At 43.5% G+C, this 15,915-nt stretch overlaps 1 protein-coding gene across 4 annotated transcripts; it reads left to right on the top strand.

The window, feature by feature from the left end:
- The first annotated feature begins 355 nt into the window (after window positions 1–355).
- LOC136535761 (uncharacterized) lies at window positions 356–15,115 on the top strand. Of its 4 annotated transcripts, none has more exons than XM_066528152.1 (9): window positions 356–702; window positions 3,256–3,343; window positions 3,988–4,041; window positions 4,524–5,491; window positions 7,474–7,531; window positions 7,603–7,715; window positions 9,644–9,734; window positions 13,089–13,136; window positions 14,696–15,115. In XM_066528152.1, exons 4-9 carry the CDS (start codon window positions 4,524–4,526, stop codon window positions 14,735–14,737), a joined length of 1,320 nt encoding a protein of 439 aa, XP_066384249.1. In that variant the 5' UTR covers window positions 356–702; window positions 3,256–3,343; window positions 3,988–4,041; the 3' UTR covers window positions 14,738–15,115. The 4 variants fall into 4 exon arrangements, with proteins under 4 accessions (XP_066384249.1, XP_066384247.1, XP_066384248.1 ...); XM_066528150.1 differs by having other exon boundaries at window positions 7,471–7,531; XM_066528151.1 differs by lacking the exon at window positions 3,988–4,041 and having other exon boundaries at window positions 7,471–7,531.
- Window positions 15,116–15,915: the final 800 nt, after the last annotated feature.

The following is a 15,915-nucleotide window of genomic DNA, read 5'->3' as shown; positions in this document are numbered from 1 at the left end:
TCTTCAGGCAACGCCTACGCCAGGGGCCTAGGTCTTCTTCGAGCCCAGGTCGCGCCGCCCTACGCCAGGTGCCCTCTGCCGACGACGAGCACCACCAAGGCACACCCTCCTCTTGGTCTTCCCTTCCTTCTGCAAGAAACCGAGCATCCAAACCCTAACTTACAATTTGAGTTCTGATCTAATCTAATTACAATTTTTAGGAGAATCTAATCTATTTACAAATGTATATGTATACAAGTATTATCAAGCTTCAAGCGGTGGCGGATCCAGTGGGCTGCACGGGCATGGCCGGGCATACCCTAGGCCCAACCCAACAATAATAAAAGCATTATGTAAAAAAGTTTTTTTTAATCCAGGCCATTACAACTCTGCCTGCTCGTCGCTCGCTCTCGGCGGACGCCGCCCCCCAAGCGCGCAGCCTCGCTCCGGCGCTCCCCTACCGGTCTGCCCCCCGGCTTCCCGGCGCTCCCCTACCGGCCTGCCACCGGCGCTCCCCTACCGGCCTGCCACCGGCGCTCCCCGGCGGCTCGGTGGCCCCAGCCGGCCAACCCCCGCCCCCAGACCCGGCCGCCCCGTACCCGTCCCCGTCCCCGTCGTCCCGGCCGGCGCCCCTGCTCCCAGCCCGACCGCCCCTTACCCCTTCCCCGGTATCCCGGCCGGCCGTGGCTGCCCTAGCCTGGATCCGCCCCTGCTGGTGAAGTGGTGAGCAGCTATGCAGCTTGTTCCATGTTCCCCTCTGGCTCTCCCCTCCGTTCTCTTCCTCTTAGCAAGTTTTTCCCAACTCCCTAACCCTAACTTTTTTTTTGTATATGTGATCTAATTTGTTAGCTTGAAAGGATGGAATATACCCAAAGACTTAGCCTTAGATATGAGTGCTTGAAAAATAGCTAGCCTACCCCAACTTGTTTGGGACTTAAAGGCTTTGTTTTTGTTGTTGTTGTTGATCTAATTTGTTAGCTAGTTGTTGTTAGATTTTTCCTTCATTTAGTTCAATTGATGTAGCTTGTACATGTATGCAGTAGGGATTAGGATGTATTGGTCGATTACTTAATACTTATGCATTATGTGATTTTGCGATTTGGTTGTAGGATTTGTAATTCTATATGATATTTAAGCTTCTATCTTACATATTTCAAGCTATTAGGATGCTGTTTGAACTATTTGTATTGTAATTTAAGACTTAGTATGCTATTTGGTGTTTGTATACCGAATTATGGGACAATTTTATGGTACTTTACTGAATTGCTAAATGGTTTTTACTGGTTGGGATGTGAAAATTTTGATTTGCCATACCCCATGAAAAATCCTGGATCCGCCACTGGTATTATGCCTACTAACTTCGATTGTTTTGCAATAATTATCGGATGTACATGTGTAGACCCATGTCCTTACTGGATCCGCCCCACTGTTGGAAGGAATGGTAAGGTGGAGCATTCATGAAGTGGGTATGGCATGTGAGCAATGTTCAAAACGAAGAAGAAAAATGATTGGGTATTACACGGGAATTGTATCATTATGTGCTAATCGGGTGGTGGGGGCGTTCCTAGTTCCTAGCTTGCATAGGCGCCGTACTGCCTAGCGCCCAGGGCACCGAAGCGTAAGCTAAGCATGATTAATCGTTTGTGCTTACTTTTTTCTTTTTTTGTCTGTTGAAGCAAGATCAGGCAATACCAGCACAAATAAGGGTCAAAATGATGGGTTCTAAAGACATAAACAAGACTTCCAAAACAAAGAAAAGCAACTCTTATAGAAATGATACACTGTATGATAGCTTATCCTTCATTAGAAGGCCAAAAGCAACTAAATCACAAATAAAATAAGCTCAAGGAAACTAGAGAGAGTGGCATGCCCTGCATTACCGGCGTACTCATACACAAACTGCCTGCTTGTGTAATCCCCATCCTTTGTGTAGGTGGAGCATTGCATGCAGTCACACCACATCCGCTGGTTCTTATACGAGTGTGCACACGCGCAGCTGTCGCTGCCTTCCATGAGGCTCTCTATCCTGCCTCTGAGCCTGAGCCCAAGCCTAGCAATGATGTGAGGAGCAAGGGGTGGCAACGAGGCGCACACTTTTTTTTTTCTCTCGAACGCGCAGGAGAGCTGCGTGTCGTTTCATTGAAGGAGAGCACACTTGATGAGGAGCTCGCGTTCCCCTCGCAGCCAGCGACGATGCTAGAAGAGCTCTGGCGCGAGGAGGCTGGGTTCCTTCTGGTAACCCTAGCAGCCAACCCCTTATCTACCCTCCTGGGTTCTCGCTTTGTTTTGTGCTTCTGCCCTTGTGCTTGGTCCCGCACTTTGTTTTCTCCACGCTCATGCCTCCTCGCTCGCTCTAGCACTCTGTTTTTTGCGCTTTCCTGCCCACACGCTTGCTCCTGTACGCCTGCCTGCACTTGCTAACGTTCAATTAGCCACACGGAGCCTAAACAACGTGGCGGGGTTCCAATTGCCGCTTAATCGAGCCTAGGCATACGTTTAGTAACAATTTTTGGAACACTGCCTGTTGTGGCAGAGGAAAGAGCCTCGGTCGAAGAGTCTTGTTTTAGCATGGGTATAGGTGGAAGGGCCTGTAACAGGGATGAGTATGAAGTGGTGCCGTGGGGAAGCAGGGGATAGTGTGGGGGAACTGGGGATTAGCTTCTGTGGATGGTAGCACTTGACATGGTGATATGGCCTACCATGGATGATTGGTCGGGAACAGTATCTGGATAGGGGGTTGCATTTTTCGCTAGGGCATGGGGATGATGTGAGTGGAGGTGCTTGATGGGCTGTTTTATTTGGGATTGAGCTTTAGTTGGCTGATTGCCTGACTGTTGTAATGGCTCATTTGTACTCCTATTTTCCCTTTCTGGCTGATATTTATGTCTGTGTTTTTAAAATACAAATTTAATTTAGTTGTGTAGGGCGCCACCTCCCTTCGTGCCATAAGTACCTAGGTGGTATGAAGTGGATGGTCTCCTTACCATACCTTGCCGCCTTAATAACTTCCTCAATCCTCTTCATACCTTATCCCTCCATAATTTCCCACACCATCCCTAAGCTCCCTACCCAGCCCCTGAATACCCTCCCTCGTGACCCTGTTCCTCTTATCCATATGTGATCTTCTAGCCCTACCTCCTGTCTTCGCTGATTAGAGATCTGTTACAGGCATATGCTTTACTAAACTTACCAGATCTGAGATATTTTTGTCATACATAGTTTAATTTTGCATCTAGGATCAGTTCATGTCTAAGCAATGTCCACTTTTTGTGTCAGGTCTGTTGCTACTTCTCTGGTGATGCCCGGAATTGGGAACAAAACTGAAAGATAGGAGGAACATATATCAGTTTGAGTGTAAATAGAGGTTTGCCCTGCTTGTTAATTCCCTCCTTTGTCGTGTACTCGTGTACAGCTGTGTCTGTATAGTTATTTTTTTAATGATGACTGAACCTGGACAGTTCGAGTTGAGATGTCTGATTGTGACCTATATGTGCCAAATGACTCATTTTGACAGTTCCTGCATTTCTTTAGCCATAACTGGTATGAAACTCCCATCTTTGTTCAGTCTTGCTAGCCTTCAATGCCGATCCATTGCCTGGTCTTAAGTACATTGTGCAACATAACATTGTTTTACCATACTGCATACACTAAAACTAGTTATTCAAGTTATTAGCAGGACTGAATTTTGTTGCGGGGATGGATCTGTTTATTATGTACCCTGTCTTCTTGATTGTCTATATAATAGGATCATTTTGAATTTTCAGCAAAGCTCTTGAAAGATTAAAGCCTGTCAGCCTGTGGATAGAATTATAGTCTTATCGTTTGTGTTTCTTTATTATTTCAGAAAATAGGTATAACTGTGAAAACTGTGTAGAATTAGGTTACATGACAGAAACCTTTTAGCATACCTTTTACCAATATTGGTATACTGTGATTTGTTTTTTCTAGACCAAGTAGTAAATTACCCACCTTTAATCTTAATTATTTATATGTCTGTCCATCATTCAGGAACTTCCTTATGTTTGAGGATTAGCTTATTGAGCAACATACAGCAACAGATAGGTATAACTCGTGGCATATGAGTTCCTTAGCATGGGTCTGATTGGTTGCCTACACAATCCCTTATCGAGGGCCCCGTAGTGCAATTTGCCCTTGTTTGGTTACCTGCAGAAGCTCATATGCAGACTAGCAGTCTAGCACTGTACTCAAAGCAAGCCCAGCCTGCATCCCATAATTCGGCCAAATCCTGTGTATCCAGCTATGCACCCTCCCTCCATGACCTGCTCTGCAGCCCAAGACTCAGTCTGACCACTTATGCAAGAAACCAATCACATCCATAACACTTACAATTTCCTATTGAGACTAACCAAACAACAACTAATTGCATAGCCTTATGCAGGTTAAGGATATTTTGCATAACCCCCTAATACAATGCAATACTAACGCAAGGAACCAATCAGACCCTATGAGTTTACTTTCTTATTCGTGTTTGATTTATTTGAATTCTGAACAGCTGTTGCATGGTGCCACATGTGCTGTAACAGATGACTCCAAAATGGAGTGCACACTCTTCAAATAGCTACAGAGAACTATCTTCACATGAAAATGGAGAGTGCAAATCAACCTTAACAGAGTCAGTCCCTTCACCTACAAGCTGTTTTGGTTTACACACTGCGAACACAATGTGCTCCCTATCTTCACAAAAGAAGGATGGCAATGTTTATAAAAGAAGGAAGATGGATAAGGATTCAAATTCTCCTATAGCATTTGAAGAGGCTAAAGAAATGGCAGCCCAAAGTTGCACAATTTCTGATGATCACTCGTCATTAGTGCTACCCATTATCTCCTCAGAGGCATTGCTTTTAAATTCAACAGCACGCATGGCTGATCCTATCCTAGATTGTGAGGAGCCTGCTGATGTTTCATTGGAGCCAAATTCTGGTACGAATGATAGATGCTTCGTTTCAAGTATGTCTCCATGTTCCATGACTCTAGACAAAAAGAATGCTGCTGAATGTTTCTCATCGAATATCGGCCCTACAGAATCAATTACTGAGCATGTTTCACCAAGAGATCTTTGCATTGCCATACTGATAAAAGATGGACTTATAAATGAATCAAGAACAAGAATGTCACATAAAGAGGAATTCAGTCACAATGATGCTAACCCTTTGTTGGCATGCAATAATTGTGGCTGCTTGGAGCATTCATCGAAGATGCTGATATGTGATTCTTGTGAAGCAGCATTTCATTTGTCTTGCTGCATCCCTTGTATTAAAGAGCTGCCTACTGATGAATGGTATTGCGCTCCATGCTTGTGTAAGAAACCCAAGAGTCTTTATGGCAAACTCTCAGAGGGCAAGATCAAGCCTTCCAGGAATACTAACACAAGGCCTCATGGGATGAGTCACATAGAGTACATGCTGAAGGATGCTGAACCATATGTTACTGGGGTTCGAATTGGTAGAGATTTTCAGGCAGAGGTGCCAGAATGGTCTGGTCCATCATCCAGGTGTGGTTATTTATGCAAGACATTAACCTTTGCATTAATTATGGAATTGGGTCATGTAAATTTGGGTGTGTCAAAATTCAGTTTCTGAAGATTGCTAGTTTCCTGGAGACTATTTGTTTGTTTTTAATTTTTTAATTATCATGACCACTATGATCTACTCCATCTGTTCCAGAATTTAAGTTGTTTTTCCCCTTAAGTCAAAACTATGCATTACTAGAAAATTAAGCAAATTGACAACCAAACTAACTAATAAGTAAGGGGTAAGTTAGTCTTTTGCCAGACTGCTTATTTGGTTCTAAAATTGCTTGGATACCTTGTATTTCAGAACGGAGTATTTGTTTAATTTTTTTTGCTGTAGTTATCTATTCTATCTGATAGCTACTTGTACCATTCTCTCAAAAGGAACAATGTTACTTTCTATTTAGAAGATATGATGAGCGTATTAATATTGGAACTTTATCTGCTACCTTTTTTCAATGCCATTTCTATCTTTGCATATTTTCAAAGTACGTGCCATTTCTGACCTACAGTATTGGATGCTTTTTCATCACTGATCGGTTAAATCATTTAAAACATAACTAAATATAATTAGTGGTATAAAACGACAGATTTAAGGGGTGTACTTTTTTTTTTCCTGATAATAAATATAATTGGAAAATGTAAAAATGAACTGAAACAGTTATACAACATTAGAGCATGTATCCAAGCAATGGGTGCTAAGGATAATCAATGGGAGAGAAATGAATTAGCACCGGTACTGAGTTCATGGCATTGATGCTAACGTTTGCACCAGTCCTGACTTCAGTTTAGTTAAAAATTAAGGGGAAGTATTGGGTGCAAATAGTATTTTAGTGTGCAGACTTACTCTCACTTGTCGCATCCAATGTGAATAGACCAGGGACAAGGGATTCTTATCTCCCAGACTCCCATTTGAGCCATTTATTAGATTGAATCCAAGGGGTGAGATTGAGTCTGTGCATATGTGCACCAATATACTCTTGTGCACCCGGTACTTCCCCAAAAAATAAATATTTTAAGTCATCCTAGTGCCTATAAGAGGCTGCTAAGGGATAACGTGGTTGCTGCTAAGGGAGTAAAATACTACTCCCTCCTTTCCAAATTATAAGACGTTTTGGCTTTTCTAGATACATTGCTTTTTTCTACGTATCTAGACATGGTGTATATCTAAATGCTCAGCAAAAGCTATGTATCTAGAAAAGTCAAAACGTCTTATAATTTGGAATGGAGGGAGTAGATAACTGCCGTTAGTACCTAAATTAAGGGACATGTGTACATGCTCTTAGGTGAGTAGGGCTAAGCAACAACCATACATTTGCATGGACAGTTATGACATGCTAGTTTGACTGATGGTGAAATCAGTTGGTTCTGGTGTTTGCCAAACTTATGATATAGCTTACCGAACTAGCATCTATACAATTTTTTTAGCATTGATTTAGGATGCACCTTGACAGGCATAAGATCTTTTTTTTTTCTTTTCAAACATTGATTACCTGTCCTTAGATTCAAAAACCAATTCCTTAATGGTGCAGCCTTCAGTGTATGAGCTTCACATATATGGTTTATGTATGCCACTCTACTAGTCTACTTAAGATGAAATTTCTTACTGGTTGGAGTTTCAATGTTTCTTCTTATTGGTAAATATTTCAGTCCATGTAATGAAGGGTGGGCCTGGTGCAAGCGGTATAGTCTTACCGCCTGTGACCGGAAGGTCCCGGGTTCGAGTCGCGGTCTCCTCGCATTGCACAGGCGAGGGTAAGGCTTGCCACTAACACCCTTCCCCAGACCCCGCACACAGCGGGAGCTCTCTGCACTGGGTACGCCCTTTATTTCAGTCCATGTAATTTGTGATAAGTTATCATGTGGTATGTTAATTTTGTTGTTTCATACTGTCATTGTCTCTGGACCCTTTCATTAATTTGCAATGCTGATGTTTATATATTCTGTAATTATTTCTGCAGCAGTGATGGTTACTTTGACGAGCCCTATGAATTTGGTTCTGCAGAACTAACTACATTTAATGTAAGATTTTACCATTGAATTACTAGTGTTCCCCATAAGATGTCTCTTAAGCTTCTTTTGTACTTGCGTAGTTGTGCAAAATGAGTAATCAAAATCATTCTTCCATTGGTAATTGGATCCAATGCCGTGAGACCTTGAATCTAGGAGACTCGGACAAGCAAGTTATCTGTGGAAAATGGAGAAGGTACATAAATTTTCTGTTTTATGAGTTCCTAGATATATATTTGTCTTGGTTAGTATTTATTTATTTTCGGGCCTGGTGCAAGCGGTAGAGTCTTACCGCCTGTGACCGGAAGGTCCCGGGTTCGAGTCGCGGTCTTCTCGCATTGCACAGGCGAGGGTAAGGCTTGCCACTGACACCCTTCCCCAGACCCCGCACAGAGCGGGAGCTCTATGCACTGGGTACGCCCTTTTAAAAAGAATGTAACAACTCAAATCTAAGATAATTTTAATTCAGAATTCCCAGTTCAGCAGCATTTTTTCTGTGGGTTATGCCTAAAGGTGCTAATGGTCTGTGAACCGAACCGTAACTGTCCCAAACCAATCACGTTTGCCCTCAATGCCCACTCCACACCGCCCCATTTATTCTCCCACCAAAATCAATCCACACCAAACCGCATGCATTATTAAATCCAAGCCAACCGAATCCAGGACCTCAAACCATAATTTCAAATCAGTTTAAGAGTGTAGCAGAGCAAACTACGGGCCTTTCTGAACACGACCAGCGGCATGGCGAGCGACCCCATCTTGCCGGTGGAGCTGGACACCATCCTGAACCCCGAGTTCCTCAACATCAACAGCAAACGACCTGGGCACGGATGTCAACAGGCGCATCTCACATCGGTCCTAATGGCTGGCTACTACGACAAAGACGGTGCCGGCACCTTCCGAGAGCTGTGGCTAGGCACAACAGCCACATGCAAGCCCATGTAGGGACGGCCAGTCCAAACAGCTGGCCATGAAGCTAGCTCCTGCGTAGTGGCGAAGCCCTGGACTCCCCTGCTCTCAGGTGGCGACGTCAAGCCTCGCGGCGGCGGCGACTCCGGAGGAAGGCATCAAAACTGGCCAGACCCAACCAAACCGGATCGATCCACTTTGTCTTACTCCAGACCAAACTGGACCACTAGGCTTCTGAGCCCATTTTCCACCATACCAGATTGACCCAAAATAAAAACCAAACCATGAAATCCGGGTTCGGCCCAAACCATTAGCAGGTTTAGTTGTGACTCAATGAATGTTGGGAGCTTTATAATTTGTCCTTTCCCATCATACTACAATGTGGCTAGCAGTGATTTTATCTGGGAAATTGGTAGAAGCTGGTCAAAATATGGTTAGCTAGTCGAACTTGGTCCATTTATGGCCATACATGGTATAAAAATAAAATGTTTATGAAACATATTAATTTTTTTGTGGGCAATTGCTAATTTGCTACTGCTTTGAACTGTGATTGCAAAACATCGCACGAGAATTGCAAAATGCCACTAGAACTGTCATTCGAGTTAACTTGACCACTTTTAAAATATATGAAATTTAGCATAAATGTTGTATAGTACAATTTACCAGATCATATTGGTTGTGGAGCTAGATGTAACTAAAAATTAAGGGCTTGTTTGGTAGAGCTCCATCTAATTCTGATTCTCTATGGAAGCTGATTCTGTGACTGAAAGTGATTCTCTTTGATTCTGTAGCATAAACTCTCGAAATTACGATGGAGAATCACTTCACAGAATCAGGAGAAGCTACTTTTTTCAGCTCCCAGCCTCTTAATTTATTTCAGAGAATCACTTCACAGAATCAGCAGAGAATCACTTCTCTCTGAAAAACTGTTTGGCAGAGCTCCTGCTAGATTTAACAGAGAATCAGCTCCGGGAACTCTGCCAAACAGTGCTAAGTGATGCTCTTGCCTTTCTGTGGAGCATCCCTTTTTTATCTTTTTGCTATGTTTCTTCTTTCTTCGCTCTGGCAGAGGTAGTTTATTCTTTCAGTTTCCTCTTAGTTCGACTGAAAAATGTGGAAGTTTGATGCCAGCATAAGTTAGCTTTTCCTTGACCATATCTTGTGCATTTATGAAGGTACACTGTAAATATTTTGTTCTTGTGGAATATCCTGCAGGGCGCCCCTATATGTTGTACAGTCAGATGATTGGGATTGTTTTTGTTGTCTTCTTTGGGATCCAGCCCATGCTGATTGTGCTGTTCCACAGGTAATGTTTTACTTATTTTGTTACAGTAATTACTTAAATGTGTAAAGCATCTGCCTCGTTTAAAGGCCTGTTTGGTTCATGCCCAAACTTGCCACGCCGAACTTTCGGCATGCCATAGAAAGTGTGGCGAGCAAACACGAAGCCACACTTGTGGCAAGTTTTGGCAATAAATTGAGTCTATGACGTGTGGGACAGGGTGCTAAGAAAGTGTGGCATGCCATAGTTACAGCAGTGAATCAAACACATGCCTAAGAAACTGTGGCACGCCTGACTTGCGGCACGGCAAGTTTGGGCATGAACCAATACATGTGCAGGGTGGTATAGACGTATAGTACCCTAATTTGAGCTATGCAGTTGATGATTTGATACTTGTTTCTTATTACCCTAACTTGCATGGCAAATTTATGAAAGTTTCAAATTTTAATTATTTTGTTTCTTATTATATCCAACTATCCGATGACTATCTTGGTAAACAAAGAAAGGGGTGGTATACTACCCTAATTTGAGCATTCCATTTGATGATTTGATACTTGTTTCTTGTTACCCCAACTTGCATAGCATAATGTTTTTATGACAGTTTCAAATTTTAATTATTTTGTTTCTTATTATAGCCAACTATCCGATGACTATCTTGGTAAAGAAAGAGATCTATTATTTTACAGCAATGTTTAGTTGCTCTTGCTCCAATTGTTACAAAATCACTTTTGAACTGTAGTTTTCTTTGCCAATTCTACACTTGTGTTACTCTAAAGATCTGTCATGATAAGATGCGTAAAGATTGAATGCCTGGTATTGAACTGTCTTGAGAAGACCAACTCTGAATTCCTAGCTTGTATACAATTGCCAGGTTTAGATATTGCATACTATTTGTCCAGCCCATCTGGGTACAATGCTTGCGTAATTGTAAAGCTAAATATTAAAAAGTCACTATTTCTCTAAACAAAGGTGCTCTAGCAGCTAGAGCTGGCTTATTCCTAACATGGCCCTCAATATGTTGGACAATGAAGAGCGGTAAGAAACTACAGCTAGAACTGATTTTGTTGCCACTTAATAAGTATTTAACCATGGCTCGAGTATTTTCTTGAATAATGGCTCTATTTGACATATTTTGTGATTATCTGAATGAGTATCCGTGCATGATTTTACCCACAACGTGCATTCTTTTGGTCAGTGGAACTATGCTATTTCCCCCTTTAGATCTTTGATATTGCCATTCTTTCTCTGTTTGGGATGAAATGGAACCAATAAGAGGTCAAGAGGGCTGTATGTATTGAGGATTCTGTTTCAACCAATACATTGAGGTTTTGTTTTTCTTTGAATATACCATAAAAATGATTGATATTTGATAGTCTGCCCTAGTGGTTATCGTTGTCTAGCAAGCACTTCAGAATCATGTTTGTATCTTAACCCCCTATCAGTATACAAAACCTCTGGATGGTCTTTTTTATGTTCATGTTCATAATGTGATACATAAGGGTGGGCATAAAAAACCGAGACGAGACTGAAGTACCCGAAATTTTGGTCTTTGGGTATGGATATCTGTTTGGGTGCAGATGGTGGAACACCGAATTTACTTTAAGTTAGTTCGGTCATATACCTTCGGCACTACTACTCGGGAGGAGGAAGATATTAGTTTGGAAGGTCAAGTAGTGCCTAGAAAGGATACCTTTCGATATCTAGGATCAATACTACAGAGAGACGGGGATATTGATGAAGATGTTAGCCATAGAATCAAAGTAGGGTGGATGAAGTGGCGCCAAGCATCTGGTGTCCTATGTGACAGAAGGGTACCACAGAAGCTAAAAGGCAAGTTTTATAGGACGGCGATTAGACTTGCTATGTTGTATGGTGCAGAATGTTGGCCTACGAAAAGACGACATGTTCAACAGATAAGTGTCGCGGAAATGCGTATGTTGCGTTGGATTTGCGGTCATACAAGAAGGGATTGAGTTCGGAACGATGATATACGTGATAGATTAGGGGTAGCACCAATTGAAGAAAAGCTTGTCCAACACCGGTTGAGATGGTTTGGACATGTCCAACGGAGACCTCCAGAGGCACCGGTGCGTAGTGGAATCCTAAGCCAGGATAGTAACGTGAAGAGAGGCAGAGGAAGACCGAAGTTGACTTAGGTAGAGGCAATAAAAGGAGACTTGAAAGGATGGAATATACCCAAAGACTTAGCCTTAGATAGGAGTGCTTGGAAAACAGCTATTCACGTGCTTGAAATTTGATTGCTTCTGTTGGGTTTCAACTCTAGCCTACCCCAACTTGTTTGGGAATTAAAGGCTTTGTTGTTGTTGTTGTTGTTGTAGTTCGGTCATATACCTTCGGTAACCGAACAGACCAGAGTCTAATCCTTCCCCTTTATTCTCTTAATTAACTTCTCTTCCCATCCACACGTGATGCATCCTTATTCAGTTAGCCTTCATGTACATTCTCTCCTGTCCGTGTCTGTTCCTCTCATTTGCATGGGTGCGCTGCCACAGGCCACTCCACCATCCTGGCCATGGCACCGGCCTCTCTCGATTAATCGCTTTGTCACATCATTCACTCTCTGCAGACTTCCAAAGTAGATGCAGACTGACCCATGTGTCCTCGAACAAGATGGTGGCTAGCCCTCGACAGTGCCCTCATGGAGCACGAGACACGTTAAGGAGAACCATGAGATGTGCCCTCGTGGAGTAAAACCAGCGTGCGGCCATGAGCTGCTGCTCACACCCTTGCTTGACGCCTCCTGCACACTGCGACAGCGGTGCGCAGGGAGCTCGAAACTCCACGCGGTGGTTCCGCTGGATGGCATCTCCACTCCAGCACAGCGTTGTGGCATCCTATCTCGGCAACTCCGGCCCAAGCTCCTCCGAGCTCCCCATGTCCTTGTGAGCATTGGTAGCTCGGGTTCATCGGGCACCCGAGCCAAAAAAGTGATACATTTCCGGGTGCCAATTCTTAAAAACTCAAATTAAAAAAGGACAAAAAAAAAGCCAACTCAAAATTTGGGTTAAAGACAGAATGCCCACCCCTAGTTCCACAGCATGGCATCTCCACTCCAACAAAGCGCCATGGCATCCTGTCTCGGCAACTCTGGACCAAGCTCCTCTGAGCTTCCCATGTCCCAGTGCGCATTGGTAGCTCAGGTACATCGGGCACCCGAACTGAAAAATCAGTTACTTGAATTATCGGGTAGGCAATTTTGTGATAGCTTTTTGGGTGTCAATTATTAAAAACCGAAATTAAAAATACTGAAAAACCAACCTGAAGTTTGGGGCAAGACAGAATGCCCAACAGTACACAAGATACTGCTGACATTTTCATCAATTATCCTGTTTTTTTGAATTTTGTATTCCAATGTAGGAGTTGAAGACTAGTGAAGTACTGAAGCAGCTGAAGTTTGTAAACATGGTATGTTCCAATCCTACAAACTATTCCATTTTTATTTAGAAGTATTTTGTTACTGGTTCTAGACTAAAAAAAATGCAGTATTGACCTTTTCTTGCATGGTTGAGAAATCTATGAAATTTGGTAAGAGGCAAGGAATGAATGCCATGAATCTGTTACATTTGGACATGGGCTAGCCTGTTTGTTTCAACTGTCTACATAGTAATCTGTAGGGGGCTTGATCCTTACAACATAGTAGTCATGGATATTTGAGCACACTTAGGGCGTTGGTAGGCTGGATGGGAGTGGGGCCAGGCTTGCGGGCTGCACGAGCTGGTGTTTGGTAGGCTGAGCAGGGTTGCGGGCCAGGCTGGCACACTCCTTAAAGCAGCAAAGATGCTGCATCTGGGGAAATGCAAATAAGGTTTGTTTTTACTGGGCCAGGCTCGAGCATGGAATGGATGGATGATTCAATCACCACCTGTCACTTTTCGCGTTGTTTTTTCTCCTCCACAAGTGCTTGTCCATGGTGGACGACTTGTCCTGCTCATCGGCTCCCTACTCCGGTCTTCCTCCCTCTCTCTTGTTGCATCCCACCCCAAACCTCTACACTTGACTGTGCAGTGGCCGAGCCAGGCATAGTGCTCCATCGACCTCAAGCTCTGCAGTCTAGGGGAGTTCATGGAGAGCAGATAGGATGGAGCTGGTTTTGGGTGAAGGCTCGCATGGTGGCGTTGGGGAGTGCCTTGCTGAGGCCGTCGAGCAGCCAGACACCCATGTTGATGAGGACCCTGCCACGACATCGGTGAAGAAATCGTTTATCACCTCAAGGGCGGCGGCGTGCTTGCAGCATTGACGAGCATGGCAAGTGTGCACGCGACGTCCACGAGTGAGGCGAGATGCGTGCGAGGCTTCTTTCGATTTGTCGTGTTCCATTCTCGTTTGTGCTCGCAAGGTGTTTCTACAAAAAGGCTAAGAAGTAGCAGGGAATAGAAGAGATAGTATGGGTGGTTACTCCACCAAATATTAGTGCAAGGTAAGCATAAACACTTTTGTACAGCCTGCCAAGCACCAGATTCTCTCAAGCCCAGCTCCATAGATACATTAAACCAAACAAGGCCAGTTGCACCAACTCAACCTGCCTTATCTTGGCCTGGCCCTTCTCATCCAGACGGGCCACACTCGTCCAGTCTAGCAATCACGCCTTTAATGGGGCTGGGTCTTTGCAAAATAGTAGGTAATGGGCGATATAGATATAGTTGTTGGTTAGAATTGCTATTACCATTATGCTAATGCTTTTCAACCGTTAAAGCTACCGTATGATGTTCATGCTGTTAAAACACCATGGTTAGTGTAGCAGAAGTCTTCCGACAATACAGACATTATCAGTTTATAGTACATTGTTGTTTTTACTGATCTCTTGTGATTTGGTTTAGGACATTTCTAGACAAATCCTACTCAAATTATGGTTTTTACTTTGTAAATATTTTGTATTTAAGTATATCAGTCTAAACCCAGTTGTCTAATTTTGTCCAATGATTGTTTTAGTTCAAACTGACACTCCTTATGCCAACCATATTCAGCTAAAGAATCAGCCGGTGGACCAAAACCAGAAGCCTGCTTAAATCCCAGTACCAGAGTGGGTGATTCCTTAAGAGAAGGATACCCATTATGATTGTATGAATGAGTTGCTGTATGTGGCATTATCTTGTAGCTAGCCATCTGTAATCTATAGAACATGTGGGAATTATGTTGTTGTAGCCTGTTAAACGAAATGATCGTTGACGCCTCCCCCTCTGTACCGCCGTCTTCTATAGGGTTTTGGTACACAAGAGTTGTACAACATAGATCTGTCTGCGCAGTTCAGGGAGCAGCGTGTCGCTACTGTTGTAATCGCTGCCAAACGATCATGTGATCCTGCGCCAAGTTTTGTTTCTTGGTAACTTCTGGATGAGGTTGGATGACTGAAGGGGGAAACCAATTCAAAGCATCTGGTATTACGCTTGCTACTTCATGACGTTATCTTACAAGGGATGTCATTTTCTAATACACTGCCGAGCGTTTATGTAAATCTGTAGATAGTTGTTTGGTTTGAGTGCTATGCATTTCATGACGAGGCATCTTGCATTGTCTACCTTCATTCCTCCCTCCCAGGAACAAAATACTGGGTCTAGAGCACAAAATAGTACTCTGATCTGAAATTGCAAAGCCGTTGATTGTCTTCATATCTTGTGCGGCTAAGTGTAAAGTGTAGTGAGTTAAGTCACGTTGTAACTCTTATATGGTTTTCGTGAAAGCAGTTTTTCCTACAAAATAGTACTTACCCCCGGTGCTCTGATGATCTGAAATTGCAAAGCTGTTGATTCTCTACATTTCTTGCGCTAAGTGTAGTGGTGAGTCAAGTCACATTGACAGGAAGTTATCTACACGCAGTTGACACGCCTGAGCGATCAATCCATCACGCCAAAACATCTCCCACACCCAGGCTGCTACACGCGTGGCACGCACTGTAGCCATATTTTGATGTGCGGCCTGTATATATAATAGTGTGAACGTATGAGCATCAGTGACAGACAAGGCGAAGTTACGGGCCATCAGGACTGTCGCGACCAAAACGATCCCTGTCATCAGCTAGGCTGTACGCTGAAGAAGCCGCATCCCATGTGGGCTTCGTTTTTCCCCGTCCGGCCGTCCCGGAACTGACGGATCGGACGGACGGTGCACAGACACCGCAGTGATTCCGTTGCCGCCTCAGGTCAGTCACGAGCAGCAACTGCACTATAGCGAACTCCTGGCAGCGCGA

The sequence above is a fragment of the Miscanthus floridulus genome, chromosome 2 (assembly GCF_019320115.1).
Source record: "Miscanthus floridulus cultivar M001 chromosome 2, ASM1932011v1, whole genome shotgun sequence".
Lineage (NCBI taxonomy): Eukaryota > Viridiplantae > Streptophyta > Magnoliopsida > Poales > Poaceae > Miscanthus > Miscanthus floridulus.
Note: the sequence above shows the minus strand (reverse complement) of the source record. Positions and strands in the feature narration are given on the sequence as shown.

Bases quoted from the DNA above. Each gene is read 5' to 3' on its own strand.
- LOC136535761 (XM_066528151.1), top strand. From the start codon at position 4,524: ATGACTCCAAAATGGAGTGCACACTCTTCAAATAGCTACAGAGAACTA. The intron at 5,492-7,470 runs GTGTGGTTATTT...TTATTTCTGCAG, and splicing joins TGGTCTGGTCCATCATCCAG to CAGTGATGGTTACTTTGACG. The intron at 13,137-14,695 runs GTATGTTCCAAT...AACCATATTCAG, and splicing joins AGCTGAAGTTTGTAAACATG to CTAAAGAATCAGCCGGTGGA.